This window comes from Chiloscyllium plagiosum, unplaced genomic scaffold (assembly GCF_037043375.1).
Source record: "Chiloscyllium plagiosum isolate Xiang-an unplaced genomic scaffold, Cpla_swu_hap1 HiC_scaffold_15, whole genome shotgun sequence".
Lineage (NCBI taxonomy): Eukaryota > Metazoa > Chordata > Chondrichthyes > Orectolobiformes > Hemiscylliidae > Chiloscyllium > Chiloscyllium plagiosum.
Genome location: NW_028270153.1, coordinates 70,716,847 through 70,727,918, shown reverse-complemented (window position 1 = coordinate 70,727,918; position 11,072 = coordinate 70,716,847). Strand labels below are relative to the sequence as shown.

The following is an 11,072-nucleotide window of genomic DNA, read 5'->3' as shown; positions in this document are numbered from 1 at the left end:
TGTACCTACTAGAGAAGGTGTAAACCTTGACCTACTCTTGGGAAATAAGGCAGGGCAGGTGACTGAGGTGTCAGTGGGGGAGCACTTTGGGGCCAGTGACCATAATTCTATTTGTTTTAAAATAGTGATAGAAAAGGACAGACCAGATCTAAAAGTTGAAGTTCTAAATTGGAGAAAGGCCAATTTTGATGGTATTAGGCAAGAACTTTCGAAAGCTGATTGGAGGCAGATGTTCGCAGGTAAAGGGATGGCTGGAAAATGGGAAGCCTTCAGAAATGAGATAACAAGAATCCAGAGAAAGTATATTCCTGTCAGGGTGAAAGGAAAGCTGGTAGGTATAGGGAATGCTGGATGACTGAAGAAATTGAAGGTTTGGTTAAGAAAAATAAGGAAGTATATGTCAGGTATAGACAGGATAGATCGAGGGAATCCTTAGAAGAGTATAAAGGAAGTAGGAGTATACTTAATAGGGAAATCAGGAGGGCAAAAAGGGGACATGAAATAGCTTTGGCAAATAGAATTAAGGAGAATCCAAAGGGCTTTTACAAATATATTAAGGACAAAAGGGTAACTAGGAAGAGAATAGGGCCCCTCAAAGATCAGCAAGGCGGCCTTTGTGTGGAGCCGCAGAAAATGGGGGAGATACTAAATGAATATTTTGCATCAGTATTTACTGTGGAAAAGGTTATGGAAGATATAGACTGTAGGGAAATAAATGGTGACATCTTGCAAAATGTCCAGATTACAGAGGAGGAAGTGCTGGATGTCTTGAAATGGTTAAAGGTGGATAAATCCCCAGGACCTGATCAGGTGTACCCAAGAACTCTGTGGGAAGCTAGAAAAGTGATTGCTGGGCCTCTTGCTGAGATATTTGTTTCATCGATAGTCACAGGTGAGGTGCCGGAAGACTGGAGGTTGGCAAATGTGGTGCCACTGTTTAAGAAAGGTGGTAAGGACAAGTCAGGAAACTATAGACCGGTGAGCCTGACATCGGTGGTGGGCAAGTTGTTGGAGGGAATCCTGAGGGACAGGATGTACATGTATTTGGAAAGGCAAGGACTGATTAGGGATAGTCAACATGGCTTTGTGCGTGGGAAATAATGTCTCACAAACTTGATTGAGTTTTTTGAAGAAGTAACAAAGAAGATTGATGAGAGCAGAGTGGTAGATGTGATCTATATGGACATCAGTAAGGCGTTTGACAAGGTTCCCCATGGGAGACTGATTAGCAAGTTTAGATCTCATGGAATACAGGGAGAACTAGCCATTTGGATACAGAACTGGCTCAAAGGTAGAAGACAGAGGGTGGTGGTGGAGGGTTGTTTTTCAGACTGGAGGCCTGTGACCAGTGGAGTGCCACAAGGATCAGTGCTAGGTCCTCTACGTTTTGTCATTTACATAAATGATTTGGATGTGAGCATAAGAGGTACAGTTAGTAAGTTTGCAGATGACACCAAAATTGGAGGTGTAGTGGACAGTGAAGACGGTTACCTCAGATTACAACAGGATCTGGACCAGATGGGCCAGTGGGCTAAGAAGTGGCAGATGGAGTTTAATTCAGATAAATGTGAGGTGCTGCATTTTGGGAAAGCAAATCATAGCAGAACTTATACATTTAATGGTAAGGTCCTAGGGAGTGTTGCTGAACAAAGAGATCTTGGAGTGCAGGTTCATTGCTCCTTGAAAGTGGAGTCGCAGGTAGATAGGATAGTGAAGAAGGCATTTGGTATGCGTTCCTTTATTGGTCAGAGTATTGATTTCAGGAGTTGGGAGGTCATGTTGCAGCTGTATAGGACATTGGTTAGGCCACTGTTGGAATATTGCATGCAATTCTGGTCTCCTTCCTATCGGAAAGATGTTATGAAACTTGAAAGGGTTCAGAAAAGATTTACAAGGATGTTGCCAGGGTTAGAGGATTTGAGCTATAGGGAGAAGCTGAACAGGCTGGGGCTGTTTTCCCTGGAGCGTTAGAGGCTGAGGGGTGACTTTATAGAGGTTTACAAAATTATGAGGGACATGGATAGGGTAAATAGGCAAAGCCTTTTCCCTGGGGTCGGGGAGTCCAGAACTAGAGGGCATGGGTTTAGGGTGAGAGAGCAAATATATAAAAGAGACCAATGGGGCAATGTTTTCACACAGAGGGTGGTACGTGTATGGAATGAGCTGCCGGAGGAAGTGGTGTAGGCTGGTACAATTGCAACATTTAAGAGGCATTTGGATGGGTATATGAATAGGAAGGTTTGGAGGCATATGGGCCAGGTGCTGGCAGGTGGGACTAGATTGGGTCAGGATATCTGGTTGGCATGGACCAAAGGGTCTGTTTCCATGCTGTACACCTCTATGACTCTATGTCAATGTTTGACAGGCTGACTTCCACCTTCCATAATCTTCAACCAATCCAAACGACAGTGTGTCTTATCTGAGTCCTCACCAAGTCCCATTCACCCATCATCTGTGTATTCTCTGACCTGCACTAGCTCAAGGTACAGGCAATATCACGGCGGCACGGTGGCACAGTGGTTAGCACTGCTGCCTCACAGCGCCAGAGACCCGGGTTCAATTCCCGCCTCAGGCGACTGACTGTGTGGAGTTTGCACATTCTCCCCGTGTCTGCGTGGGTTTCCTCCGGGTGCTCCGGTTTCCTCCCACAGTCCAAAGATGTGCAGGTCAGGTGAATTGGCCATGCTAAATTGCCCGTAGTGTTAGGCGAGGCGTAAATGTAGGGGTATGGGTGGGTTGCGCTTTGGCGGGTCGGTGTGGACTTGTTGGGCTGAAGGGCCTGTTTCCACACTGTAAGTAATCTAATCTAATCACACAAGTGAAATTCTTACCTGTGAGTTTGAATCATTGTCTTAGCTTCCTCACTATTTCTGTAGAATCCTCCAGCCTCTCTGCAAATTCTCCATATTTTTGACTCTAACTTTTGGAGTCTTCCTCCCTCCCGTTGCTCCAGTCGTGGCTGTACTTTTGGCCACTTAAGGCCCCATGCTCTGGAATTCCCTCCATAAAGCTCACTGTCATCGCTTTGCCTAAACCTTTAGTATTTTCCCCCCTGTTCAGCAGGCAGCTGACCAACAGGTATGAGCAGGGGACATGTTGTGTAAGGAACTGGACAACAATTCAGGTGAACACTTTCAGTAGATATGATGTGGAGTGCCTCTGTTGGACTGGGATGGACAAAGTTAAAAATCACACAACACCTGGTTACAGTCCAACAGGTTTATTTGGAAGTACTAGCTTTCAGAGCACAGCTTCTTCTTCAGGTAACTAGTGGGACAGGATCAAAACACACAGATTTTATTGCAAAAGATCACAGTGTCATGCAATTAAAACAACATATTGAACAAACCTAGATTGCTGTTTCGTCTTTCATCTTTTAGAATGGGTTGCAGGTTTTGTTTAATTAATATGTAAATCCCAGAACTTCTTTTAAGTCACATTCTTGAGATAACTTAAGCTTTTTTAAAAACCTTTTTTAATTCCTGGTGTTGTGTGATTTTTAATTTTCAGCAGAGAGGGACAAAACTGAAAGTGGAATTCAAAAACAATGAAGCCATTCTGAACTGTTTTTGTGAGATGTTTATAAAATCATTAGGGGCATGGATAGGGTAAATAGACATGGTCTTTTTCCTGAGTTGGGGGGAGTCCAGAACTAGAGGGCATAGATTTAAGGTGAGAGGGGAAAGATGTAAAATTGTGCTAAGGGGTAACTTTTTCATGCAAAGGCCGATGTGTGTATGGAATAAGCATCTGGAGGAAGTGGTGGAGGCTGGTACAATTACAACATTTAAAAGGCATCGGGATGGTACATGAATAGAAAGAGTTTAGAGGGAAGAATTTAGAGGGATTTGGGCCAAGTGCTGGCAAATGGGACTAGATTAATTAAGGATATCTGGTCAGCATGGATGAGTTGGACCGAAGGGTCTGCTTCCATGCTGTACATCTCTGTGACTCTACGTTTCATTATTTATATAAATGATATGGATGTGAACATAAGAGGTATGGTTAGTAAGTTTGCAGATGCTACCAGAATTGGAGGTGTAGTGGACAGCAAAGAAGATTATCTCAAAGTGTAAAGGGATCTTAATCACATGGGCCAATGGGCGAAGGAGAGATTAATTTCAATAAATGCGAGGTGCTGCATTTTGGAAAATCAGAGCAGGACTTATGCACTTAATGTTAAAGTCCTGGGGAGTGTTGCTGAACAAAAAGACCTTGGAGTGCAGGTTCATAGCTCCTTGAAAGTGGAATCGCAGGTTGATAGGATAGTGAAGAAGGTGTTTGGTATGCTTTCCTTTATTGGTCAGAGTATTGAGTACAGGAGTTGGGAGGTCATGTTGTAGCTGTACAGGTCATTGGTTAGGCCATTTTTTGAATATTGTGTGCAATTCTGGTCTCCCTCCTAACGGAAGGATGTTGTGAAACTTGAAAGGGTTCAGAAAAGGTTTACAAGGATGTTGCCAGAACTGGAGAGTTTGCGCTAAAGGGAGAGGCTGGATAGGCTGGGGCAGTTTTCCTTGGACCTGAGGGGTGACCTTATAGAGGTTTATAAAATCATGAGGGGCCTGGATAGGGTAAGTAGACAAGGTCATTTTTCCAGTGTGGGGGAGTCCGAAACCAGAGGGTACAGGTTTAAGGTGAGAGGGGAAAGATTTAAAAGGGACCTAAAGGTCAACTTTTTCACACAGAGGGTGCTGCGTGTATGGATTGAGCTGCCAGAGGAAGTGATGGAGTCATAGAGGTCTACAGCATGGAACAGGCCCTTCGCCCCAACTTGCCCATGCTGTTCAGTTTCACAATTAAACGAGTCCCATTTTTCTGCATTTTGTCCATATCCCTCCATATCTATCATACCCATGTCCCTGTCTAAATGTTTCTTGAATGACAAAAAAAAATTGTACTCACCTCCACTACTATCTCTGGCAGCCGGTTCCAAACACTCACTACTCTCAGTGTGAACAAAAGTGCTCCTCTGGACCCTTTTGCATCTCTTCCCTCTCACATTAAACCCATGCCCTCTAGTTTTAAACTCCCCTAATGGGGGGAAAAGCTGTCAACTATCTCCCTGGAGGCTGGAACAATTACAACATTGAAAAGGCATCTGGATGGGTACATGAATAAGGAGGGTTTCGAGGGAAATTTCTGACAAATGGGACTAGATTGATTTAGGAATCTGGTCGGCATGGGCGAAGGGTATCTTTCCATGCTGTATCCCTGTAAAGAGTTAAGTTAAACTCGCAGCAAAGAGGTTTCCGGAACCCTGTGCTTGAACAGCACAAACTAAGCTTGCAGCAACGCACGACCCCTAGTTTCTCTCTCTCTCTCTACAAATAAGGAACTACATTTCCTACAGTCTGTGAGCAGCAAGGTGGAGCTTAGCTCAGGCTATAAGCGCAGGGGCTGCAGTCTGGGCTGTGTGTGCTGAGTAGTGGGGACTGAAAGTGTTCCCAACCCCGGACTCCTGCCCCTCTGCTCAATGCTTTCTCAAGCTTGCACTGACCTTGACACCATGCACAGTCTTCAGAAGGACACTACCTTCACCAAGATCTTTGTGGGCGGTTTGCCCTATCACACTAACGACTCGTCCTTACGGAAATATTTCGAGGTGTTTGGGGACATCGAGGAGGCGGTGGTCATTACTGACCGGCAGACCGGGAAATCCAGGGGCTACGGCTTTGTGAGTACTGGCGGAGAGTTGGTGGGGGGTTGAGGTTGCATTTAGCTGACGCCTACCTGGGTCAATGAGCGTTCTCTTCTTCCCTGCTGTTAGGGAATTAAAACTCGAGCAGTCGGTTTGCAAATGGGGACAGGGTTCGGTGGGGGGGAGGAAAAGGACTGTTTGTTAGACAGCAACAGTGAAAAACAAGCCTAGGTTCGAGACTTACTCCAGTTAACAACTTGGGACTGGAAATAAAAAAAAACTCTACCCTTTTTTTCTCCCTCCAAAAAAATGCAGAAGTAGCGCGGTTGAATCTTACCCGATGTGATATTTATTTTGAAAACCTACTGTCGCCAGTGATCCATATATATATTTAAAAACCTGTTAGCTGGTCAGGAAACAGGACTGAGGTTAGGAAAGAGCTGCGAAATCACTTGTGCCTCTCAACGGGTCCTGGGAGAATACAGCAGGTGCTTTGTACAGTTAAAGTCTGAACCAGATAGAGAGAGAGAGAGCACACCATTAGGCTGACTTCCAAATTGCAACATAAGTCCCGTCTCCTGGTTTAAAATTTGCTTATTCCATCTCTTTCTCCCCCCCCCAAATTCTATCTAGAATGTTGTTCCTTGTAGCATTTCTTCTTTGACAGTGACCCTCCCTGTGTTTCACCTTATTGTGTTCTTGCCATGTGGTGAAGAGAAACAGCAGATCTGAGATTATGGGGGGTTGGGGACTAATCACAACTGAAAGTACAACTTCATTAATACGAGGCTGCCTGTATCTATGGTAGAGGAGAGGGTTCAAGGTTAGCTGCTGGTTTAGGCGTCCCTACCCCGAACCTTCCTATATCTTCCTTAAATTGACCAGAGTAACAGCTCCATTCTGGTACCTCAGCCTCCCTTATGTTTTCCTATTTCTGATGTTCAAACAAAATCACAAAAAAGTCATGCAGGTAAAAGGGTATTGTTTACATCAGCGAGAGTTTCATTTTTAAAAAAAAAATCATGATTAGAAATGCAATGCAAATTCTCGATGTAATTATTATGGAAGCTTAAGGAATTAATTATTAGTCGACCCATTGCTCCCACAAAAGGCCATCTGAAGATTGGAGGGAGTGCTTGTACAATAGCCCACCTGTTTTCATCCTTTGATATACTTCACCCAGACAGATCCAACCTCACTCACATTAAATGGAACTGCTCTCCATGTTTGGTGACTTTGGAACTATTGGGTCTTCGAAGCACTTGGAGAACAGTCGAGTTTACTTTCTCGACTTGAGGGTTAAGAGTACCAGAGAACAGGAAATATCTGGTCTGCCTTGAGCCTAATACACTGTGCCCTGCCCAGCAACAGGGGTGTTCATGTTGACCTCAACACCCATGGGTTCAATAGGATTTGGAGGGGGTGCGGTAGGAATAGAAGAGACCAACAACTCTTGCTCCAAATGGTTATTCAGCAGTTTTCCTTCTGAAAAGTGTCTGTTGCAAATTTTGTCTGGGGAGCACAATTGGGGATGCCCTTACTGTGGATTAGCCTGTTCTTGTAAAAGCAAACACTGCAGATGCTGGCGATCCAAAGTAAAAACAGAGAATGCTACAGAAACTCAGCAGGACTGTGGAGAGAGAGTTAACTTTTCAAGTTTACCAGGCCTCTCTTCTGCATCTCTGTGGTGGTAACTGTCCAGGCAAATGTACCCCTGCCTTCAGAATTTCTTTCAACCCCTGCAGTAATATGCTTTATTGGGGAGCTGGAGGGTGTGAGAATATCATTTAGAGAGGAGAATGTGTCACACTGCTTGAAGCTTTGCCAAGCACTTTATTTCAGATGTGCTGTTTCGGTTGAGTCAAAGTGAGATTTAATCAGCTAACCATAGCACCTCTGCCTCCAATCATACTGAGCAAACATATCCATTAGTAGCTTCAAATAGAATAAATAATTGCAGATGGGGATTGACAAAATACTCCAGCGATCTCCTTTTTAAGTCATGTTTCCAGAGAAGGGACTGGGAGGAGCTGGCTGAGTATAGCACTGGATTAATGTGGAGAGATAGTCTGGGTAGGCTAGGAGTTAGTACATGAGAACTGGAGTCACCAGAAGTGATTTACTTGGTGTTTGTAGTTAACTATATCTATATTTCTATTGCTTCCTTAAATTGCTCCATTCTGATAGCTCTTATGTTTTTTGGTTTCTGTTCAAATGTAAAGTCACAAAAATGTCGTGCAGATATAAAGTATTGTTTTCGTCAGCAATACTTGATATCCAAAGTACCATTTTTAAAAAATATTCAAGATTAAAAACTCAATAAAAATACTCCATTAGGGGAGCTTCAGTAGTTAATTATCTGTAGGCCCAAGTTGGGCACAGGGCCAGAGTTAGTTTTTTTTCAGCATTGAAAGTTAATTGACTGAACTAATGTATGGAAGCCTGTCTTGCCATCTTCTCACACCATGTCTTCCCAGGTACCAGGTCCTTGCTGCAGATGTTAGATACTTCAGTCCCATGATGCAGGCTCCCTGCGTCGGGAACTGTTTTGGAAATAGTTTGCATTCATTTAGCACCTGTCTCAACCTCTGACTGCCCTAGAAATTTCCTTTTATAGCCAGCGAAGTACTTTTGAGGCATTTTCATTGCTGCAATGTTGAGAACACGACAATCAATTTGTGCACAAAAAGCTTCCAGAAATAGCAGCTTTTGTTTTTTTGGGAGGTCATCTACTTCAGAGTGTATCTGAAAGTCATACATGCCGAAACACAATTCTTGGATTTTACAACAGCCATGGGAGAAGTTAAAGAAGAATGTAACAATGTTTTAAAACTTCTCATTGTTCACCGGAGGGAACTTCCTATCTGTAAATCTTGTTGGTTTTGTCCCCCCCTACACTTAAAACAATACTACACTTCAGAAATTGGAGTCTGCCCAGCTTGGAGGGGACAAAGTTTAAAAATCCCACAACACCAGGTTATAGTCCAACAGGTTTATTTGGAGGCACTGGCTTTCGAGGCACTGCCTCTTCATCGGGTGGTTGTGTCACTTTGTGCTGCACACTTTTTTTTGTTACAGCGATCAGGTTGTGGTGTAAACCCAGGCAGGCTGCATTTTGGGTGTTAGCTGTGGCTTTTTATCAGGTCTGAACAGAAAGGGCTTGTTATATCCCAAGCAGCACTCTCCTCAGCTCAGTTACTAGGCTGTTTGGGGCTGCTATTTGACTGACGTAAGCATGACTTTTCAATAAAACAGCAGCACTTGGAGTGTGCAATGTAGTTATTTTCAGATGCTGGAGGTCAGTCACCTTTCAGTGTTGAGTTGCCTGAGTCTCCATTGACGGAAGTGACACCACTTAATAAAAAAACAGAAACAATGTCCAATCAACTGATAGATTTTGAAAATAAAGCCGAGAAGTTCCATTTCAAGAGCACCAAAGGACATTGCCAATAACAACAACGTTTTAATTGTTCAGTGTCTGTTCCCAATGGCTCCCACAGGTTATGGAAAGCATGAGGAACAATACTGGACACTGTATGACCCAGGCCCAACCATCTTCAGCTGCTTTATCAATGACCTTCCCTCCATCATAAGGTCAGAAGTGGGATGTTCGCTGATTGTGCAATGTTAAGCACCACTCGCGACTCCTCCGACACTGAAGCAGTCAATGTTCAAATCAACAAGATCTGGACAATATCCAGGCTTGGGCTGACAACTGGCAAGTAACATTCATATCACATAAATGCCAGGCAATAACCATCATCAGTAAGAGACAAAAAGAACACCTCTTGATGTTCATTACCATCACTATCCCCTATTTTCAATATCCTGAGGATGACCATTGACCAGAAACTCAAATGAACTCACCACATAAACACAGTGGCTAAAAGAGCAGGTCAGAGGCTAGGAATACTGCAGTGAGTAACTCACCCCCTGACTCCCCAAAGTTGGTCCAGCATCTACAAGGCATCAGTCAGGACAGTGATGCAATACTCCCCACTTGCCTGGATGGGTACAGCTCCAACAACACTCCAGAATTTGACACCATCGAGGACAAAGCAGCCCGCTTTATTAGAACCACATCCACAAACATCCAGTCCTTCCACCATCAATGCGCTGTCACAGCAGTGTGTACTATCTAGAAGATGCAGTGCAGAAAATAATCGATGCTCCTTAGAAAGAACCTTCCAAATCTACAACCATTTCCATCCAGAAGGACAAGGGACAGCAGACACATGGGAACACTACCACCTACACGTTCTACTCTCTCAGCCACTCACCATCCTGATTTGGAAATATATCGCTGTTCATTCAATATCACTGCGTCAACATTCTGGAATTCTCCTCAGTAACAGCACAAGGACTGCAGCAGTTTAAGAAGGCAGCTTACCACTACCATCACCTCAAGGGCAACGAGGGATGAGCAATAAATGCAGACCAATCAGTGACTCTTACATTGCATGAGTGACTAAGTTTTTAAAAAATAGCTCCTCTGATCAAGGTGTGGAAAACAGTCAGACTGATAGGGTCTGACTGCGCACTGAGGGACATTCTGTGGGGAAAGACAGCATGATATGTGTTTGTGAAATCATAGAATATTGCAGAACAAAAACAAGCTATTCAGCTTGTGGTGGTTTCCTTCATATGACTTAACTCCTCTAATCTCTCCCTTCATGTATCAGATAATATTCCTCTCTTTCAACCAACTTCCTCATTCTCTTCTACAATAACGTATGGAGTCTTTTCTGCAATGGTTTGAGGAGACAATATTTACATTGTAAAGACCCTCTGTATTAAATACTTGTCACTTTCCTCCATCTGATTATCTCAAGGTTGTGCCCTTGTTACAATATGTGCTTTCAGTGGTAATGAGCTATTATCTCCAACCTCAACTGGTTTCTATCCATTCTTCCTTTGTGCATTTCTCCCTGTGTTTTTCTTTTTTTTAAAATTAAAATGTTGAGCTGTATATGTATCGTGTGTGTAAAACATTCTGTGATTATAGTGCACTGTAGGATGCAAACTGAATGATTTTGATCACAGATATTAGACCCTGATCTATATCTACTGCTTTCTTTCACTTGGTTGGACCTTGTGTGAGATTGGCTTATTAATGGTGCCATACCCATATGGAGGGAGATCTTATGCTGTCAATTTAGTGACCCTGGGAGCACAATGCAGATATTTGGTCCAACCTGCCCATTATCCCAGCCAATGCTGCCTTCCTTTGGTCTTTCGTAGTTGGTTCACCGCTCAAATTTGCTATCGTTTTGCTGTATCTTTAAAATTGCTTCTCAGCAGCCTCTTGTGGAACATCATACTTCCCATTCATTTCCATTCTGACAAACAGCCATGGGCCTACACCAGACCTCCCTCTCTTGTTTGAGTGCAGGGTTATACCCTCTGGAGATTTGAGCTTGTCATCCAGACT

At 43.6% G+C, this 11,072-nt stretch overlaps 1 protein-coding gene across 1 annotated transcript in view; it reads left to right on the top strand.

Annotated features, from left to right (window-relative positions):
- The first annotated feature begins 5,389 nt into the window (after positions 1–5,389).
- LOC122547152 (RNA-binding protein 38-like) overlaps positions 5,390–11,072 on the top strand; it is an 82,345-nt gene continuing 76,662 nt past the window's right edge. Inside the window, exon 1 of the mRNA XM_087995021.1 lies at positions 5,390–5,677. Within this exon, the coding sequence (XP_087851147.1) occupies positions 5,477–5,677 (201 nt within the window). The 5' untranslated portion in view covers positions 5,390–5,476. The remainder of the gene's footprint in view (positions 5,678–11,072) is intronic.